The sequence below is a fragment of the Haemaphysalis longicornis genome, unplaced genomic scaffold, assembly GCF_048455015.1.
Source record: "Haemaphysalis longicornis isolate Haplotype H1 unplaced genomic scaffold, Haemaphysalis longicornis Haplotype H1 scaffold_7, whole genome shotgun sequence".
NCBI classification, from domain to species: domain Eukaryota; kingdom Metazoa; phylum Arthropoda; class Arachnida; order Ixodida; family Ixodidae; genus Haemaphysalis; species Haemaphysalis longicornis.
The window spans coordinates 147,151,487-147,173,430 of record NW_027526422.1 but is presented as its reverse complement, the minus strand read 5'-3'; the positions used below and the strand labels follow the sequence as shown (position 1 = coordinate 147,173,430).

Sequence of the window (21,944 nt, the reverse complement as noted above, 5' to 3'; positions counted from 1 at the left end):
ATATCACGACGGAATGAAGACAGCCACAAAATTAGCATATCCATCATGCTTCAAAACAAAAAAAAGATCGCTTATAAAACGTGCGGGCCGTAATTTTTGCTTGCCACCGAATCAGCGCCCTGCAAGGGCCAAAGGGCGCCAAGAGCTAACAGTGAACGTTCTAATTGCGCTCACACGCTCTGTGAACCGGCAAAAGTGACACTACACGCTTTCAGTTAGCTCCGCATTGCGAGAGCAAAATGCCCGCTTTTACGTGTCCCTGCACAACCTCGATTTTATTGTGAGGAAAAGCTTTCTTCGATCATTGGCTCATTCGTGTTGACGCGTTTACACGAAGGTTGCTTTTGAAGCATTATTCATTAAAATGTATGGCCGCGTTTTCCGCTGTCGCGAATAATTATGAAGCTTCGAAGCTTTGAAAACATGCTTGCTTAGGCTGCCCCACAAAAATGGTGCAATCTCTACAGTCCCTTCTGCGGCACAGTATGGCCTACGGTTGCGGAATTCCGAGGAATGGAAACCCGCAAGCAGAGTCCGTCAATGCTTTTCTGATCGTGAAACTTCGCCGTCACGCTATGGGAGAGCTTCGTACGCTGCTCAGGGAGGCCGCGCCGCGGCGCTAGCTTTGATCCGAGGGCAGCCGGCGAAGCGGTCGGAGGGGAGTGCGGCGCGTAGCAGACGCTCCTTGCGGTGTTAGCAGGGCTCCTGGGACTTCTAAAAAATCAAGCACAGATAGCAGTCGGCAGTTTTGAGCGTGCGTTCTGCCGCATACGGCTTCCCTGCAAGGGCTGCAATTATGACGGCTTCGTTTTGTAGCCACAATTGAAGGCACAACTACCAACATTCCGTTTCTATCCAGAAAAGTGCCGCCAAACACGTACGCAAGTTCTGCCACGCACGGCTGAACGCGCGCTGCAGCGGCGGCGGCCCGATGCCCTCCGTAGCAGAGCCTTCTCTGCTCCGTAGGGTACCTCGAGAACAGACCGCTGTACAGGGTGGAGACACCCTTTGAACGATCCCGTGCCGCCCCTATTGGGTCGAAGTGCTCAACGCGCTGTTTTCGTTTCCCACAAGACGCAGCAACGCGATACAGATACGATGGTTCAAACTTCGCCAGTAAACCGCGTTGTGGAGATAATTACGGTGCGGTTTTATTACAATGACTAGCTGCGGCGGCGAGCGAGCGAACCAAAATGGCGGCGCAATGCATACGTGTCTCCACTCTGACGGGCGGACGCGCGTCAGTGTAGGTATTCTAGCCCTCCGATCTGCGGCGGCGCCTCTCGCGGGAGCCTTTGTCCTCAAGCAAAACTTGGCCGGGAGTTTCATGACCAGAAAAGCATTGACGGAATTCACGGACGCCGCAAGACAGAAAATGCATCCGGTAAGTTTTCTTCTGAAGATTTCTGAAAAAGAAACAAAACCGTTTCGTGTCAGGCGTTCGCATTGAGTACGTTTAGACGCGTGGTAATTGGAAACGTTACCGTATTTTATTCAATGAATGCAACTACAGCGTTATGCAGAAAGCGAACGCCAGGCTCACACGATTACACCGATGCTCTCGTAGGATAAGTGCAAGTCAACTGTTTGCTGCCATTGGAGGACGCGCTATGTCTCCTTTCGCTGAGATCATCTCGTGTGGGCATACTGAGGCGAGAATGAAAAAAAGAGAAGAAAACACAATGATTCACCCCATCGTTTTTATTGCTCCACCCGAAGTTCTAAGTAATCCAGCCGGCCGAATAAATACACAAAACAAATGTTTATGCGGGGACATCCCTTGTGCTGTGGTGGTAACCACCATTACAGAGATTGGGAACCTCACTAAATTTCGAACCCACAAGGCCAAGCTCCTCAGCCTCAAATGCGCCTGTACCTTGCTACATAAAGTGAGGATTGAGTGCGATCAGAAGCAGCGACCTTCTGAGCAAGGGAAGTGCGAGGTTTTGACAAGGGTGAACCTCACCTAATGAGCTGAAGTTGGAGATGACGCTAAGATGACATAAAAAACAGCGCTGTTACTTCTCTTCACGTACACTTTTTATTATCGTGCCAAATTTATTGCATGAGACAAGACCAAGCATATCGTTCAAAAGTGCCTCTAATATTGTGCCACAATTGTTAGTGTTTACGCGAATTGTGTTACACAAACTACTTCAGTCTAAACGTTTACGTTCAGCCTCCAAATTCCGGGTTTTTCAAATATGAATCGCGTTTTTGAAGAAAGCTTCCAGTTTAGTTCCGAGCAGCAGATAACAAATTTAGGGTTGAGGTGCGTTTCTAGTTTGGTGCGAGGTCAACTGCAATTGGAGGCTGAGGTGGAGCGTATAGTGTTCGACCGATAATAAGAATCCCTTCCCCAAGCGGACCGCCTCCTGAATGGTGAGGCTGAGTTTGTTGCGGCGTCAAAAAAACGAATGTGAGCTCGAGGTAAGGGCGAGGCTACGGAGGTCACATGCCGCACGTTCGGCATTTTGTGGCTTCCAGAATCCCGTAGAGGATGTGTTACCATCCGCTGGTTTCACATACATTCCGTTACGTTGACGCAGGCGCTCCACTATTTTGCCAGGTTTGCGATCTTATACAGCTTCGTGGATACAGGGACATATCCTTATCACACAGCGGGCGTAGAATTTTATGGCTCATGGAGAAAGTTTTCTGCGTGGAGCACGCGTTGAAGATAAAGTGACAGGAACTTCCGAGGGGGTCTTTTGTAGACACTTTGCTCACAATCGAAAGGGGTGTAGTCGTCTTCATTGTATAGACTCTGCCCTTTTTTTGTTTTTTTAGAAACCATTCCTTTTTCTGGAGGTACCGGCAACCACAGTTCACAGAATTTTGAAATGCAGTTGCAAATAAATCACAAACTCTGCTTGGAGAAGCTTGGCAGCAACCACTTTTCACTCTCTGGTCGCACCGCAGCGGCGACGATAAGGTTTACGAACGTCTTGCCCCAATTACTGCAACAGCACCTCAAAACTCTTCTATCGATAATAGTATGCTTGAGCGTTGTTTGAGACAATCGAAGAGCAGTGCCCCACTGGGATCTACTTTAAAACTGTTCGCAAAACTTTAAGATTTCCCACTTTTGTGGAGCAATTGCTGGAAATTTCAGAGCGATTTTGGCACTCAACAAAAAAGCAAATAAATTCCTCAACTTTTACTTCGAAGTCTTACCGTCTGTGTTTCATTCGAACTGTCTACCTACAAGATACCCCATGCCATAAACACCCCACATTCTACTCCCATTTCCCCCACTCAACCTGAAGTATTCCTGACAAGATAAAGGCTATCTCCCCCCTCTCCTTAGATCTCTACTAGAGCGGAAGCACACCGTAAAGCGATAAAAAAAATCAATAAAGCGCTCCACGCTACAGCCTTCGCGACTCCGCCGAACAATTGCTTGTCTCGACAACCTGCTTAGCTCCAGCACTTTTTCTACAACTCAGGGCTTGTTCAAGGGTTGCACATGTTATCCTTATCTGCGGTGTCACACCCTTGCGTTCCTCTTGGGGTTATCACTAGTAAGGCGCGCAACGCAATGTACACGCTAAGTTGGCAGGCAAAGAGCTGATTAGAAAAAACCCACTGAGACCTGAGTCATCGATATATACCAAGGGCGTGACCCGGTTCGTTCCGGATATGCTTGCCTTAGACAAGACAACAGGTGCACAAGCGCGCACTGCTCCTGCAGGTTTCAAGTCCTGTGGCAAAAAAAGGACACTGAAGGGCGCTTTGTGATTATAAAGGCCAGAGCTCACAGGAAGTCGGCGTAAAATATAAACGTGGCATAAAAAAAGGCGCAGAAGCACAGAGGATACCAAGGAACTGAGTGCAACGTCCTGGGGATGAAAAGTGGTTAAACAAAACGCCATGTGAATGAGCTGTGTTTGCGTAAAGTTTTCTCCCAGCTCGCAAAAGCAATCTCTCTAGACGGACGATTACATTACAAGGTGAACGCTCCCCAAACCTCCTTCCTTTTTGCTTTTAGTCGCGAAGCTTCTTGGGAGCTAGGGTAGTCGGTCCCCATGCAGCCGTCGTCTCATGTCGTCGTCGTCTCATGTCGTCGTAGCATCATGTAGTCACGGTACTAAAACACGGGAGACTTCTTTACCATCGCCTCGCGATAGAACAGTTCGTGCTTCAATGAGACGAGACAGCAAAGCTGTTTCCCCCCAAACGGTTTTAACTCCGTGGGCGACGACGCCAAGCCGCGAATAATACACTTATACGCTGCATGCTTCGCCCCTCCCTTGAGTTAACATTAGTGGAGATGGCCCGGGATTTTTTTTTTCTCAAGTGGCATTCCTATTTGCGCTTTTTTGTTGTTGTTAACCTTATCTTTACACATCGACCGAGGCACCATATCTGAAAGACGTGAAATTTAAGAGCATCGTGAACGAATACATCAAGTTGTCGTTCTTTGCAAAAACAGTAAAGAAAAAAACCTGGCACACACACTTAAAATTTTGTGATGTGTATGGTGCTAGAGGCTCCGCTGCTGCATCAGGACCGCGAATCACAGCCTACATAATGATTGCCACACGAAACACCGACGCGATCCACCCATCCAGCATTGGTCATACGCATGCCTGTTTGCACAGAAGCTTCAAACCCTTTCTCGTAAGCCTTATATGTTTAATTATAGAGCGGCAGTTTTAAGACAATAAATAAAAGCAGGTCCAAATCACAAGGTTTTAGCGTTGGCTCAACATTGCAAGCAGCGTAAGCAGAAGTTACCACCCACTGGACTCGCTGACCTTGAGGCACGTGGACAAAGATGGACACATCTAAGAACATCGAAGTAGCCGTACGAAAGCTAAAGCATGCTTAAGAACCTGACAAAAAAAGCCTATTTGCCCGGTAATACTGAGCAAATGAGGAAGTCACAACGGCTCTACACTGTTGACGCAGCCGCCGAGGCAACGCTTAAGGCCGCACGTCACGCTGCAGCTGTGCAATTTTAAACAAGCTGCTGTGCCGGAAATATTCCTTTCAGCTGCACGCATAGGGTAGCACTTTGGGTGCAAATGGGCCTAATGGGCATCAAGTACCTTGGTTTCACTTTACACGGCCGGTGCTATTTATTATTAATACGGCAAGTTAGGAATAACCGAAACTAGCGATACTAGCAATAAAAGCAGGCTGCCGGATTGGTGGGGTAGCTACAAACTGACTAGACAAACAGTATCGCGCACTTTCAAACAGCCTACAAGAGTAGCCAATGCGCGGTTTACTGACTTTGCTGCCCGATGGGATAAGACATCGGAGACTGCGCTCCATTGCTGGCACGGAGCAAGTGATCGCTGGTAACCCGCCGCGGTGGCCCTGTGGCTAAGGCGTTATGCTGCTGAGCACGAGGACGCGGGTTCGATTCCCGGCCGCGGCGGCCGCTTTTCTGGTGGAGGCGAAAAGCAAAAACGCCAGTGTGTACGAGATTTTGGCGCACGTTAAAGATCTCCAGGTGGTCAAAATTAACCCGGAGCCCTCCACTACGGCGCGCCTCATCGCCTGCGTTGCGTCGACGCTTTAAGCCCTACAATCAATCAATAAATCAATCAATCCATTGCTGGTATCTCTCCGTATCACCGTGTACCTCCACCTTACAACCGTAGACCAACCACGGCGTAAGGGAATGATAAGGGAAAGTGCAAAACTAAACAGGCAAGCGTATTCTGAAGGGCAGATAAAGAGAAAGTCAAAGAACCAGAGATGGATATGTCGGCGCTGAGGAAAGAAACAGAAATTCATGAAGGACTTATGCAGCACACAAGCGCACAATTAGGAAACGACATGTTTATAGTAGCAGTAAAGACAGTTCGTTGCTTTTGGAGTCCCAAGCTGCAGCTCTTTGACAACAAAAACCTATGTGATCACGATTGTTGCTACATATGATGGGTTTCCCGTATGCCGTGGAAAATATTCCCAGACAATCAAGGGCTGGAAACCACGTGAACGATTTTTCATGCATTAGGCGGTTTGCATTTCACACGAGGGCTTTGAATGATTGCTGGAGGTAGTCACAACGGTTACTGGAAAATTGCTAAAACGGAATTCGGTTCCAGATAAGACAATACAGGTATGAATCATGAAGTCGAAGCGCATTTCTCTACCCTTATCTCATAAACCACGCAACGGTATACACACAGATCGTTCGTAGATGTGTGCGCGAAAAATCGTTGCATGGTTTGGTTCTTCCTTTGCGATTTCGGTTTTTGAAGAGTTGACGATCGCTTGGACGCACTTTTAGCGAAGATTGGGCGCACTTTTAGCTTTTCGCGCTTCTCTTAACTTTCGCTAGGAAGAGATAGTAATTTTTTATGGGAATTCTACCGGGATATTTGCAAGGGGTTACTGTCGCCGGGGTACTGCGTCGCCGCGGCAACGATAACTGATATCTGAGTCCAAGCCCCCACGACGTAGAGAACGAGCGGAGCCCTCTGCCTCCGCCTTGAACGACAGTTACCTTTTTGCTGGTTAATTAATTGTACCGCTTCAACACAGACGCCCCCTTTGTATTACAGAAGCGCTGGAGCTCGTGTGCCGTATGTGAGTGTGTGTGCTTAAGCAGCGTGGTGGTTCTTGCTCCAGCGTAACTAGCCTGGGTTACCCCGAGAGCCCGAACGCTAGTCCGCGCGCTAATCAAGGCAGCGCGATCTCCTACAAGATGTTGCATCATCACACGTTTGCAACATTGCACTCATAAAACCAAGTGGAAGGTTTGTTTTTATGTGATGTTGTTACCTGGTTGAGTTTAGCTTTTTAGCACGTATCGCAGTTCTTAGAACATTTTATCACGCCAGCTATTAAGCAGACAACTCGCAATTCTTCAACGACTAGGCAATTGGTTGTATAGGAGATTCACACTACACCGCGAGATAAGTTGTTGCAATTAGGTTCCTTTTGCTGCTGTACATTCGAACCGTTTCGCTGTCGAAGCGATCGTTTTCGATGTGGTTATAAGGCAACAAATGTATAGATCCCTGCACGCGACATGTGAGTGACGCTTGAACGCGAGTGAGGGGGACCATCCTGCGAAATTTGTTTTTTGCAAATTATAACGGGCTACGTTTCGCACTCGCTAGTAAATGCAAGACAAATGAAGCAAGGGAAGAACCGTAGCGTATGGGGGAGCAAGGTTACGTCACGAAATTTGCATTCGCAGCTTCTTTCACGACAAATTCCCGCGGCAATAGCCGGTTCACGAAGCCAGCAAAGCTCCTCACGAACTAATGATTGTTTCTAGGTTTTAACGCGCCGACGCAACGCAGGCGATGAGGCGCGCCGTAGTGGAGGGCTCCGGATTAATATTGACCACCTGGAGATCTTTAACGTGCGCCCAAATCTCGTACACACGGGCGTTTTTGCTTTTCGCCTCCATCAGAAAAGCGGCCGCCGCGGCCGGGAATCGAACCCGCGACCTCGTGCTCAGCAGCGCAACGCCTTAGCCACTGAGCCACCGCGGCGGGTACGAACTAATGACATTGGTTTATTATGAAGTTTCTTTCCGATGCTGTACAGGCGATGAGCTTGCCGTAATGAGTTCTCTGGATTAATATAGACCACCTGGGGATCTTTAGCGTGCGCCGAAATCTTTTCACTTTTCACACGGTCTTTTCACTTTTCGACTCCATCACGCACTAACGACACCCACACGCACGCACGCACACACGCACACACACATGCACAGACAGACACACATATATATGCACGCACGCACACACACAACGCTCCTAACCGGTCTCGTTTGTATTCGTTCCGCGTATTAAAAAAGCTACAACGTCGACGAGTTGCTGCGTATGCGACATGGTTGTGCATCAAATAGCTAGCAACTGTGTCCATCGGAGTCCACGCATCACAGTTATCCCTAGCGGATGTACCCCAAAAAATCACAGGTGTGCGTTCGCGCAACGTGATGCAACCGCCACAGGATATTGACGACGTAATTCATTTCCTCTTATCAAACACAAAACTGCGCGTAGACAGTTGCAACGTCGACAGATGTTCAACGCGGTCTATTACAACATTTTCTGGAAAGACCGTCCCAAAAGCTCTCCGTCGTTCACTATGCGTCGCCGCTTGTTTAGAGAGCAAAATGGAGATGGCCTTCTTGCCAATGTTCACGAAACACAACGTGTAGTCACCGCGGGGTCTTACACATCTCCCCCTTTTTGCAAGACTGCGTTCGTATTGCGGAGAGCAAAAAAAGAAAAAACGAAAATCGTGATGCCTTGCACAAAACTGACGCACGAGGGTGTGCCAATTATCAAAACTTCGTATGCGAATCGAGTAGGTCTCATTGTTGGATTCTAACTAAGTTCTAGAGTATCGCAATTCGTGTCTTCGAAATATCTCCTCGATCCGAATACCAGAACGCATACCTCACATAACTCCACGTGCATCGACTGCTAACCATGCCGTGGCCCCAAAACCTGGGCGTCCCAGAAGTGATGCTACGCACGGACGAACCTGGAAACTCAAGTGCGCGCTCTAGTTAAGAGGTTTCCCCGTTTGCTGCGGCCCACTGATACGCATCTACTGTTGTTCACTACGCCACGCATTTTAAAAAATATGGCGGTACTATTCCGTAAAGAAAATGGTACACCGATGAAAGCTGCATTTAATCGATGGAGCACTGAAAATTTGGAAATTTTTCGGACGTGCTCAGGTTCCCTTTCAGTTGCCCACAATCTTGAAATATTCCACATGCGAAGTTTTTTTGAAGAAAAAAAACTTAGAAACCACAAAAATTACTCGCCTTACAGCCCCGTTTCGTATTACCAAGGCAGCGAATATCAAAAGAAACAGCGAAAATTTTAACTATTAAATAAGCAAAGGACGTAGTTCTCGTCGTAGAGCCACAACAGGCGAAGCGTGGCAACTTCGAGGAGCATGCTACTGCTATCGCTGGAAATGCGTATTAGTATTCTGTATCAACCATACACTATAAGCAAAATAGCCGAAGTTTTCTCCTTGAAAATAAGCTGCTTGCTTTCGATAGCCACTCTTACGTTTTCGAATTGTGCGGGTTTCCAAATTTCACGATTATTTCGGCATTGACTGTCGAGTTCGGATAATTGTATTCAACGATACTCGAATTAAGTGCTTATCCCTATATTGAATTTTAGAGCTCGATTGTATTAGAAAATTTTGCCACGCTACAATATGCAGAAAACGTACGGACTTAATCCTTTTTTTTTTTTTTCATGGGTAAGGAAGGGGGGCCGGGGAGCTGCAACTCATTTTTTACAGCAAAACAGTGAGGTTACAGTAGCTTGCGCAGCCCTCCCCAAACAGGCCCTTAAGCAATTTTATGCGATTTAAAGAACCGAGTTGCTTTAAGTGTGTACCACTTTCTTTCCAAGTGCTGTTCGCATTTTTTCCGGTCCCCTCAGCGCGGCTTCGTAACTAACACGGCAAGTTGGGCGACTTGGTTGCTGCAACACATTCCTTACTGCAAAATAGCGAGGTTAAATTAGCTTGCGTACAGTGTTGTACAGAACGGCGTTCCTGGAACTAGTTCCTTTTGGGAGGAACGGAGGAACGCCACCGTTCCATTATGGGTGGTGGAATTGTAACGGTAACTCGTTAGTTTTATCAGAGTCGATCCTTCAATGCCTTGTGAATAGCACTTCAGTATAGTGTGTGAAAGTTGTATTATTGGATATACGTGACTGTCTTATTACGGCATCAGTTGAAGCATTGAAGGACTCTGGTTTTATGAAGGAACGGCTGGAACGGCGTTCTTTCTGCAAATGTTACATCGCTAGGATTTGGCTGTCTTTGATGCCAAGGCTCGAGTAGAAAAATCGACAAGTCGCTACTGTGTTTCTATTTGTATAAGCTGGCCACATTGTCCGCCCTACAGCGCAACGTGGTTCCTCGAAGGTCAAGGGCAAAAGAATAACCATGCAGCGGGACGCAGCTTGTGCTTGCTTTCATGCCGGTTTAGCTAACGCAGCGGCGTTCGACGGGTGAATAGCACAGCCGCGAAAATGCTTTTCACCTTTCATCGTTTGTCTGGGGAGGCCAGGATGCGCGTCTAGCCGATATAATTGTTCCCTGCCGGGGAAAGGTTCTCTAAGTCCGAGCGGCGCTGCAGGTCCCTCGTGAAACCACCGTATCTGTATATTTTCAGGGGTAATTACCCCATTAGTGCGCGCAACGTGCGTGTGCGTTGTTGTCGGGGGAGTTGCGCTCGCTGTGAGGTCATTCGAAGGATCACCGACTATCAGTAGAGCCTTGGGCGCGCCGCAGTATCTCTGGATGTTGTACTGCTCGAAATTACAGAGTACGCGCGCAGTTCGTCACGGCCTGGTCCATGGCCGATATGGCTCGCATGGGTCGACGGGAGTGCCAGGTCCGTGCGCGTCGTATTGACAAAGGACAGGAATTTCGTCATTGCTGGGCATAATTCCGTCGCGCGCCGTATGGGCAATACCTGAGAGAGGCCGCCCGAAGGTCGACGGCCTGCGTTCACAGTTGCTTTAGTCGGTCGGTTTCAACCTCTGTTATGCGTGAGGTTTGATGAACACCTGGGAGCGAGAGTGAGAGTCTCGATCACGCGATTGTTTGTGTACAAATCTTTGGGTTTTTATTACCTGGCCAATCAGCGGCCCAGTGTGTTTTATTAAGTCCTCGAGGCGTGGTTTTGCGTAATAAAACCGAAGTGTTATTGTACAGTCAGAGCGATATCTGTAAAGTCGATTTAGGGAAACTTGAGTCTAGTCAGTTGACCGAACGAGAGTGAACGAGGAGCCCCTCGTGAGTTAGATATGTTTAGCTGAGATCATTTAAGCATTTCTGTTATTTTATCTGAACTTAGTTTACCAGGGGCGCAGTTAACCATGTCTGGAGTTTGTCCGGTGCTCCCTGAAAAAATCCGTCTAGGAGCGTTTCTTTGGATTTTTTTTATCTCCAGATAATCTGGTGCTGGCGGTGTCCATATTCGTATAATATACGTAGTTCGATGTGAGTTTTCATTTTCTCACTTTATTTCGCCTCAGGATTATCTCACACGGTATTTTAATTTTTAAAAATTAAATGTAACGTTAATGTAACGACTCATTCGAATGTTCGAAGTGGAACTGGAACGCGTTCCTTTTGCAATAAAGGTACTTGTAACGGGAACTCGTTTCAAAATTGGGAAGGAACGAGGAACGAGCTTTCGTTCCTGTTTTAGAGGAACGTGTGCAACACTGCTTGCGTACGACTCCCCAAACGCGCCCTTAAACAATTTTGCAAGATTTAAAGAACCGAGTTGCTCTAAGTGTGTACCACTTTCTTTCCAAGTGCTATTCGCATTTTTTTCCGGTTCCCTCAGCGCGGCTTCGTAACTAACGCGGCAAGTTGGGCGACTTGGTTGCTAAGTAGGGAATTTACCGTACTAGCGAACATTAACACAGCGACAGAAGTATACAAAAGACACGAAACACACGCTACACAGGAGACGAAGCACACTATAGGGTGTGTTTCGCCTATTTTGCAGCCCTGTCCCTGTGTTGATGTTTGCGATGAATTCCTTAGCCGTTTCGTAAAGCGTCACATTACAAGAGCACCCAGATGAACCACGGCAAGACCACCACGTTGACAGCATGCGAACCGACAGACGCGCATCTCTGACGCCACACCACAGGGCTAAAGTAGAAAGTGACGTCAGCCGTCAGTCAAATAAAAATCGGAACAGGTGCCGTTTCCGTCAATGACGCCATTCACGGGGATGGACTGCTGACGGTGCGCAGCACTCGATGTCGAATTCCATTGCAAAAGTTGCGAGACCGCCGGGGGACGAGGGAAACTGGCCACGCTAATGGCCAAGCCGGCGCGCAATGTGGACATCGTTTATGGGGTTAAACGTGGGGTTAAACATGTTAAACGTTCAACGTTAAACATGTTAAACGTTAAACGTTAAATGTTCAACGTTAAACATGTTAAACGTTCAACGTTCAACGTTAAACATGTTAAACGTTAAATGTTCAACGTTAAACGTTAAATGTTAAACGTTCAACGTTAAACACGTTAAACGTTAAACGTTAAATGTTAAACGTGGGGTTAAACATGTCGACATGTGGACATCGTTTACGGGGTTAAACGTCCCGAAGCACCGCCCGGGGTACGAGGTGCGCCGTAGAGGTGGGCTCGGTGGTAAGTTCGACGACGTGGGAATTTTTAATGCGCCCTGAAATCTCAACACACGGGAATTTTCGATTCTCGCCTCCATCTAAAGAGAAGCCACCGCGGCTGGGATCGAACCCACGTCCTTGGGCTTAGGATATCGAGCTGTCTTGTATTTGCTTGTCGTTTGCAATAACCTGCGCGGGGAAACGTACTATGAGTGCATGATAGAGAGTGTTGGGTCACGTGACCGCAGGTGGGGACATGTGTAGGATTGGTTGGTTCTTGTGGCCAATCAACAATTCATATTAATTATTTTAAAAGGGGTTTTCGCTCTTTATTTTTATTGCTACAGTTCCTTTATGTATATATATTTGCTGTGTTGCTGCCACTTCATTATAAATCTGCTTCACTTCTACGCCCGTACCATCGACCATCACCTGCTGTGGAATTTTTCGTACTTGCTCCCCCCTTATGTAATACCCCGCAAGGGGCCCTTAAGGGTATAATAAATGATGATGATGATGAGAACAGGGAACGATGGAGGAGCTGGGTGAGGTAACTTGTACGTACCATTCCAACTTCAATTTATTTACGCAATGCAAACGATTACATTTGCCTCTAAAGTGGACAACAATTACGTAAGACACCACGCATAGCCCAAATATTTTGGCGTCATGCAGAATAATATCCCTTTTCTTTTTTTACCCTTCGGATAGAGCAAAAAATATATAACCATGCTGCATGCCGAGGAATTTCAAACCTCCCAGGCACGCCAGCGCTGATTTCAACACGCCCGCCTTGGAGAGAGAGAGAGAGAGAGGAAAACTTCATTGAGCAGTTATATGCGTGGGGATGGCTTCTTAGTCCAGAAGTCCAAGCGTCGTCTTCGCACGTTCCGCCCTCTCCGTCAGCATGACCTGGTCGGCGAGGTGTGCGCTGGACAGCGCTGTCTCCCACTGCTCGAGGTTGGGGCTAGGGACAGGGGGTGGCGAGTCCGGGTTTTGGCTACATTCCCAGACTACGTGATATAGCGAGCCTGATTTTCCACAGAACTTGCATTCAGGTGGATGCTGATTGGGGAATTGCATATGGAGCCGGACTGGGTGAGGGTACGTGTTTGTTTGAAGTAAGCGAAGTGTCGAGCCTTGTTTTTTACTTAATTGTGGGTGAGGTGGTGGATAGACTCTACGTTCTAGCCGGTAATCCTGGGTAATGTTACGGTAAGTCACAACAGGGGTGGGGTCAGGTTCTCCTTCCAGGGCCTGGTGGGCGAGTGCGCAGGCCGTCGCGTGGGTGAATTCGTTGCCCGCGAGGGAGGAATGTGCCGGCGCCCAGACTATCGTGACGTCCCCTTTCGGGGGGTTTGTGCTCAGGATGCGGTATGCTGCGGGGGTCACCGATCCAAACGTAAATCTTCTGCAGGCCTTCTGCGAGTCAGAAATTATCGTTGTTGCCTTGGTCTGGGTTATGGCAAGCGCTATGGCCACTTCTTCTGCTTCTTGAGGGGTAGTTTTGGGGATGGTTGCGCTGGTGAGGCATTTGTCTCTCGATGTTACACTGCCACCATTGCTCCCTTATGGTTACTGCTTGCTGCGTCGGTGTAAACCGTCCCTTCGTCTTTACCGTAAATTTTCTCTAGAGCTTCGGCCCTGGCCTGTCTTCTGCCTGCATGATGTTCCGGGTGCATATTGCGGGGAATTGGTTTAATGTGTATGTGCTGCCTCATATCTGGCGCAAGAGGTCGGGGTTGTAGCTGTCCTTGAGGCGTCCATTGAAGTTTTGTCAAGAGCTTTCTGCCTGCAAGTGTGAGTTCGAGGGCTTCGTGGTTGTCGGCTCAGCCGTTAGGCCTACCGCTGGGTTGGGCTTCCGCTCGCGTCGCCGCTGGGCTCGGGTGACGACTTCGATCCAATCGGCGTTTGAGCTTGAATCTGTCGCAGTTTCATCACATTCGCCTTCAGTTGGGTCTTGATGCATTAAGTTGTCCTCTGTCTCACTTGCGTCTGTGCTCGGGAGCACGGCGGGGCGGTCCCCTGCGTCGGCGGTCGTACCCGGCATTGGTCGTACCCGTTGTTAAGCCTAGTCCCGCTGGGACGAGGCCTAGCTTGCCGTGGTTCAAAACTGCCGTAAGTTGGCTGAATTCGCACTCACGGGGAAGTGAAATAGTGTCCTCCGGTGCACGAAGCCTAGCAGTCGATGACCGTGATATCCGCTTTGGCCCAAGGAACGAAATTACAGCACTTCTGAGTAAAACTATGGAGCCCATGCAGAACACGACCGTTCGCTGTAGGCCACCTGGTGGCGCCCCTCCCCGCCTTGGACCGACACTGAGTACCGGCGATGGAGGGTCGAAGAGACGCACGTGCAGTAATAGCAGCAACGTACGGCCGGTGAAGGCCGCACCGAAGCGATTAGCGACGCCTGTCGAAGTCGCGAGGCTGGTGACGGGCCCCACTATGCGAGGCCTGTCCCATGTTTCCGCTAAACCTGAGTCTTCATGCCTCGATGACTCTAGGCGTAATTATTCTTCCACTGAGCAACCGGGGAAACTCGCCCGCGTTTGGGACTGCCACCATCGTTCTTTCGATTTCTTAAAGAAGCAGTGAAGACATAACGTTGGTGAAGACAGCATAGAACGTTATTCAGTTTGAAAGAGCCAGACTTTGGCATCTCACTCAGATCCATTCCAGCCACGAAAGACGTTCTTTCAGCCGCAAAAAAACGCAAGAAATATTGCACAAACTTTCAAATTTCGCGCCACAGAGGCGTGGTATACGCAGGAAGGAGTGACGTGTCATGGGTTGGCGCTAAAACTTTTTTTATGTGTTCTAACAGCGCGTTAGCTCTGGAGTGGTGCAATCGAACGCAACTAGGGGCCCCACTAAGATCTCCCACTCCTGTTTTTTTCGCAATGAAGGAGGTTGGAGGCCACAAAACGCGCAAACAAGGTTCTATGACGTCACAGGAAAACTGCCGGATAGTTACTGGGGGGTCGCCACTGTTGAATATGTTTTTCTTCAATAGCTCGATTATTTGCTTGATGTTTGCGATAAAATTGGTATCGTTGTGATCGGGGTCAAAAAAGCCGTTTGAATGAACCGAACTTGTATTTTGCCTTAATTGCCCCTTTCACGAAAACGTCCCCACGTTGACGAAAACTGACAGTAACGTTAACGAGAAAGCACGGCCCGCGAAGTTGTTAGCGTTAGCCTATACAAACCCATTCCAAATGTAATTACCCAACTTTGGTCGACTGTACAGATCGCTACGTAAATTAATTTCTTCTTTCCGTAAACTGGCACTTTCTCATAACGGCGACATTTCTCATGACGGCGAAGTTTGCTAAATCGTCGCTTTTGTTTTTTTGGTTTTCTTGTAGAGACGCAATGGGAACAGCATATTCTCACAAGAATGTGGAAAATAAAATAAAATCAGTTACAAAAAATAGTGCAACTGGAATAAAAATGATACATTAGTCTGCCCTGAAACGGAAAAAACTAAAAAAAACGACTCAAAACAAAAATCTTGCATATTTAAATGAGACTCCAGTGAAGACGAATTTATGATAATAGGAACAAATTTTCACTTGCTCATTTAATTTCGTTTTATTGGGAGTATCCTATATTACTTTTTTGCTGCAATAACTTAACCCCGATCGTTGTAAAGAAGGTCTGCGTAAAGACCGCTAAATAGGCGTAGCGGCGCGCATCTTTTGTGCCGTTGGCATTAAGTTTAAAACGACCTTAAACTTATCTCCATTGTTATTCATGACATTCTCAAGCGGGAATATTGTCATCCAGTTTAGCAGAACGAATGAAGTAACACGCTGAGGTCAAGGCCCTGAAATCGCTCTGTTCACTCGACATAATCCACTTTGTACACTCGACCACAGTGAATGCGTACGGTTGGGACAGCGGTTAAATCTGAGGGAGGAAACGAAACATTTATGGCGACATATTTTTTTTAAATTAGAGGCCTTGAGAATGACTTGTGTTCTGCGGCGAATCCGTCATCCCCTGACGGCTGGCGGTCGAACCCGTCACACGCACCTGTCTGTTCTCTTTTCCTGAACTCGACCGTGCGCAGTACCCACCCCTGCAAGTTTACGTGTGCAAACAGAAATCACTCCTGTATTAATGTCACTCCCGCATGTCATCAACTTCGCGGAGGTACAGCAGCTCTCCCGTTTCCTCCGTGCTGTTCTCACGAGTGTGATCGGGCCGTGATTCAAAGCATATAGTTTCTCAATATTACCTAGTGAGAAACTCTATGATTCAAAGGATACTGTTGTTGCTGAGCCACTGCTATTGGCGCACACCCAATCAGGGGATCGGCCAAAAGAAAAAAGGAATAACTAATTACTGTATCCGATGAAAAAAACATTTTGAGGAAATTTAAAGTTGTTTTATGCCCTATAGATGAGAAGCAACAAAAAAAGGATAAAGTAAAACAAGGGAAAGGAAGCAGATACGTGTACTTTTGAAGAACATCCACGAGGTGCCACAGGAAAAGGCTGGACTTACGTTGTAAATCTATTAGAATTTTCAGTGAAGTTAGTTGCTGAGGTTGGTCAGCATAGTAGCCCGTAGTGTTGCAGCAAGCGCTTGATGATACATTTTCACGTGTTTTGTCGGGCGTAAATATCGGAAATAAACACACGATCAGTTACGCTTACGTTGTAAAATTTTTAATCTCAGCATTGATCTATGAGTTCGCTTCACCTTATGGCATGCGGCCGCTGCACTTTTTACGTGATATAGCGCACCCCATCGACCACCCAAGTTTTTGGGAAAGGAAGAGCTCCCTTCTACAAATTTAGTGTCAGCAGGGTCTGGTTACTGCAATGGACCTTTTTCCAGTACCGGTCTCTCTACCCGCCAAGGCTAAAAATGGCAGTAAGGCACACCCCCAAGAAAGTTTGGCTTTCGGAGAACTCGTGCACAAAATATCCTGATCCTGCAGTCCCTCCCGCACTGACCCATACTTTTCACGTGAATGTCACGGTAGCAGGCGCTTGCGTGACTTATCTGCAGTGTTCGAAGCGCCCCTTCTCTTTTTTTTTTTTTTTTCATTTTCGTTACCGCCTTACTGGCAGGCATGTGCTGGCAGCTTGGACAGCCTCAAATGTCTTTGCCCTTTTTCATAGAAAGCCATTATTGTGTGCATGTACGAACCCACCACGAGGTGCCGAAAGAGAGAGAGAAAAAAAAAAGAAAGCGTGCAGCACTAGACAGTATAGCTGGGTGGGGTGTAGGCCCGTTCGTCACATGGCGTTTCGTCATAGGCCGGTTCGTAATAGGCAGTTTGGTCACATAGGATAATTCGTCAATCGTCATAGGCTGGTTCGTAATAGGCCGTTTGGTCACATAGGATAATTCGTCAATCGTCATAGGCCGGTTCGTAATAGGCCGTTTGGTCACATAGGATCATTCGTCATAGGCCAGTTTGCCACTTAAGAAAGTTCGTCACAGGAACGCAAAAACAAAATACGTGGCTTTTTTTAGACGTAAGTGGCGATGAGGCATGACTATAACTACTTTGCACACCTTTTCGCAGTACCGGTCCTCTTGGCGGCCGCCACGGCGATCCTAAACTGGCAGTAAGGCATGCCCGAAAAAATGTTTGGCTTTCTGGGAACCCGTGCACAAATTATCCTGGTCCTGCAGTCCATACCGCTCCCACCCGTCCCCCTTAGCAGGCGCACGCTCGCGTGACTAATTTGCAGTGGCCGTAGCACTCCTTTTTCTTCACTTTTTTTTATTTTCGTTGCTCCCTCACTGGTAGACAAGTGCTCACAGCGCGGTCATTTCTGCCCCTTTCCTTGGAAAGCCTTTTTTTGTGTGCACATAAGAACTCACTCGAACTGTCCGAAAGGAGGATATGAAAACGCGCAGCCCAATGGGAGGCATATCCGCTCCGCAAGCAGCTAGCTGAGAGGGAGCCCCTTTGTTTAATTTGCTCGAGAGCTTCCGCCAAGAATGGCGGAACGGGCGCCCCGCGCATGCGCAGATGGCAAATGAAGAAAGGTCCATCAAATAATTAGTTGCACCACTTGTATTAAACCGCTAGTAAGTGACACGAAATGGCCCATGTGAAATTTCCAAGAACGCAAAGGTCGGTGCTACCACTTTCCCTATTACAGGACCACTTAGAACCAGACTGCCTTTGTTGGGCTACGTCCCTGTCTCACTTTTCTGTCTTGGGTTGTTGAACTCGTATCTATAATCTCGTCTGAACACGTCACCCTACTTTCCCACTCTCGGTTGCATTCTTTGTTGAGCTTTGCTAGATGTACGGCCCAAAGTACAAAAAAAAAAAAAAACTAGAACTGTGCCTCGCTTCTTCCATTCGAGTCAAAAAAAAAAAACACGTGGAAATTCATTTTGCGCACCTGTGACGAACTTTTCTGTGACAAAATGGCCTATGACGAATGACCCTGGGTGACCAAACGGCCTATTACGTACCGGCCTATGACGAATGACCCTATGTAACCAAACGGCCTATTACGAGCCGGCCTATGACGAAACACTATGTGACGAACGGGCCGTATCCCGAAGATACTGACTTTCCATAGTCAACGCAAACAAACCGAACTTTCAAAACACTGCTCGAAAAAACTAGAAAAGAAAATGGTCTGTAGATGTAAATCGGATATAATCTGAGGAACAGTACGGGTAATTCGCAAAACATTATGCCGGCCGCTAAACTGAAGCCTGTCTGTAGTTTGCAAGCATGGTGTGTTTCCATTGGTGAAATCGCACTATAAAACGGTTATATAGTCGGTAGAAACTTCACGGGAAAAAGAAAAACTTACGTTTTATTGTTTAAGTGAGACGTCCGCAGTTTACCGTATTTGCATGGTTCCAAAGCGCACTTTTTTCACTCTAAATGTAGCCTCGAAATTTGGGTGCTAATTACCACCGGGCTCAAAACCAAAACCGGCTGCACAGCGCCATTCCAAGGACCATTGCCGCGGATATAACCTCTTTCTGAAAATCAATCCGATGCATACATTACACAATCACACGTCACGAAATGTTCGCGTATCCCGCAAATTTGCAAATTTTAGGTAGGCGTTGCATGTGTTGCCGCTGCAACAATTAGCACCCAATAGCACATGCTTTGAATGTTCCCCGCGCCTATTAAAGACCAGCAGGAACTGCATAGCCGAGCTCAGGTAGGGAAAGATAATTTCGCTGCCACATTTGCGGGCAAAAAATAAAATATTTTTGCCAGGTACGTGGTATCATGTCTTTAGCATCTGGGGCGCCCTAAAATCGCATCAATTACTTGTTGCAATTTTCAGGGGTAGGCTTACGTGCGCGTTGCAATCATGCAAATTCGGTACTGTCCCGCTAAAAATTCATTGTCTTCCTTTTCCTCCGTCAATATAACGACCCGAACAGCTGCTGGAAACCTAGAAAGGAAGGCTTTAACACTGTCAAAGACGATCACGACCCCCTCGTTCCTGCCCATTTTGACGACCAGCTAGAAAACAATTCACAACACTGTGTGTTAGGCCGCGCAAGAAATCCGTAAACTGAACAAAAAACGTAATGTTTGCACTAACACCACACTTTTCCCGTGGAAGAGTCAAGAAAAGTGCTTCGGCAAGCGATCTGTACGCCCTATAACTACGGGCGTGAAAGACACATGAGACAGACTTCGCGAAGCCGTACAAGCGTGCAAGCTGTATTGATCTATTTGTTCTGATGAGATTAAGGAAGTTAGGAGGTATCCCTCGCTCAGAGGAGGGATTTGCCGTCGTGGCAGAAAGAAACGTATACATCAATACGTAAACGGGTCTAGGAAATTTGATTAGCCGGACAAAAACTCGTGTTGTACTTATGGAAAGAAGTGAACGAAAATATTTGGAACGAGTCAACGCAGTACAGAATCGACTCTACGAGTAGGCTGAAATAGTTACCTCGAAAAGGGAGCGCCCAATTCACACCGACAGAGAAATTAATTCAGTTTAACGTACACTACAGGTCGCATGACCGGAAACTAGCTTCGTTGTAAAGATACATACGTATGCTTCGTTAAAATTGGGTATGGCGCGCTCTTTAAACGCTCCAGTGCTGACTACAAAACATTTCAAATTAAATGAGATTTCGAATAAACCTTTTTGTTGTAACAAGGGTTTATTTACCCAGATTTACATCGCCGCCTAATTTTCCAGTCTTAAATTGGCCACGTAGCTGACTAAAACGTTATAACTGATATCCACAGCTTAGTACGCCACACTTTCAACATGGTGGGATTTTCACAATGAATTACTGTTGTCGGGGAACGAAGTAATCCCAACAAGAAAAAACAGTTGCGCTATGCTGGAAATTACTCTTGTCGGGGAAAGAAATAATCACACCAAGAAAAAAGGGTTGCGATAAAAAGGAATTTGCAGGTATGCTACACTCGCCGTACCACGGATTCTTATGGGTACATTCGACAGCGTTTGCTCACCGACTCAAAAACACAGCACAAAACAGAGCGTACCAACCTCCGCATACACCGGGGCGGGCGACGCAGCTACCGCTCGCTCCGTCTCATCCTCCGAGAGAGATTCCGCCGGCACCACCCTCTCAGAATCCGACAAGAGCGGTCGCTGTCGGCCACGCACCGGCCGATCAGAGCCGGTACTTGCGGTCGAAGAAGGGCGACTCGAGGCGGAACGTGGTCTGCGGGCCCACCTTGTAGTTCTCGATCACGGCGCGGTACTTCCAGCGGCGCGGAATGCACAGCGGCGGCAGCACGAGCAGCACAAACACCACGGACACGGTGCCCGGCAGGAAGAGCACCCATCCGAGGATGCGGAGCGCCCAGGCCGAGCAGTTGGAGTGCGACAGCGTGTACGTGTTGGGCACGTAGGCGCGCGTGTAGGGAAGCGCCGCGATGGGCGTCAGAAAGAAGGCGACCACGATGAGCACGGCCAGGACGTCCCGCGCCAGGGCCTTGAGCAGACGGAGGCCCGTGCGGGCCAGAGACGCCGCCGCGGCGGCCGCCATGCTTCTTCGCTCCTGCCGCGTCGGGGGTCGGTGACAGCGAAGAACTGGGCGCGGACAGACGACGGGGCAGCCGGCGTGGAGCAGACGACAGCGGCGCGCGTGGTTCGGAGGAAGGACCGCGTAGCCGGTTTGGCCGCCGGCGAACGATGAGTGAGCCTCCGCGCGTCGCCTTTCTTCTCGCCTCGGGCGCTGTTCTGCCGCTGCGGTGGGAAGCCGGAGGAGCGGGCGCACGAGGTGCAGCGCCGAGGCTTTCCAGGGAGTGACTCACAGCGCATCCGAAGGGGGGAGACGGCAGCAAGCGAGCCCGCGTGTGCCGGCGGCGGCGCGCCCACGTAACACGCCGGCTGGCGGGCGTGGTACGGCGAGGAGCGATCCGAGCTCTCGCACGGAGTGGCGTCGCGCGCTTCGGAGTGTTCGCCGCTCGCGCGCTTTGCTTCGATGACGCGGGAACATGGAGATACGGTAAGGATGACCGCTAGATTTGAGCGCCTGAATGCGGGGTTTCTGGTTTGGCTGCGCATATCCTGCTCAACTCAGTGTTTGCCGGAGGAACACTGTGTAAGCAAACTACCTGAACTTGAACTTCTTGACCTGAACGTGAACTTGGAGTTGAACTTGAAAACGAAGCGCTGGTTGTTTACAGCAAAAGCTAAAATCCAACTATCTGCGGAATTCCTAATGGACACCCCGGCTCAGGATGTCCGCGGAATTACCGAATTGGCATCACTGATTCGCAAATTATGTGACCCCATCAGCACGCTCGTGGTCGACGTGGTCATATCCACGCTTCCGCTAGCTTCCACGCTTCCGTCTCTATATCAAATA

General features: G+C 48.3%; 1 protein-coding gene across 1 annotated transcript in view; it reads right to left on the bottom strand.

Annotated features, from left to right (window-relative positions):
- LOC144147105 (uncharacterized) overlaps nt 1–21,402 on the bottom strand; it is a 51,619-nt gene extending 30,217 nt beyond the window's left edge. Inside the window, exon 1 of the mRNA XM_077679172.1 lies at nt 20,615–21,402. Within this exon, the coding sequence (XP_077535298.1) occupies nt 20,742–21,119 (378 nt within the window). The 5' untranslated portion in view covers nt 21,120–21,402 and the 3' untranslated portion in view covers nt 20,615–20,741. The remainder of the gene's footprint in view (nt 1–20,614) is intronic.
- Between the last annotated feature and the right edge of the window lie 542 nt (nt 21,403–21,944).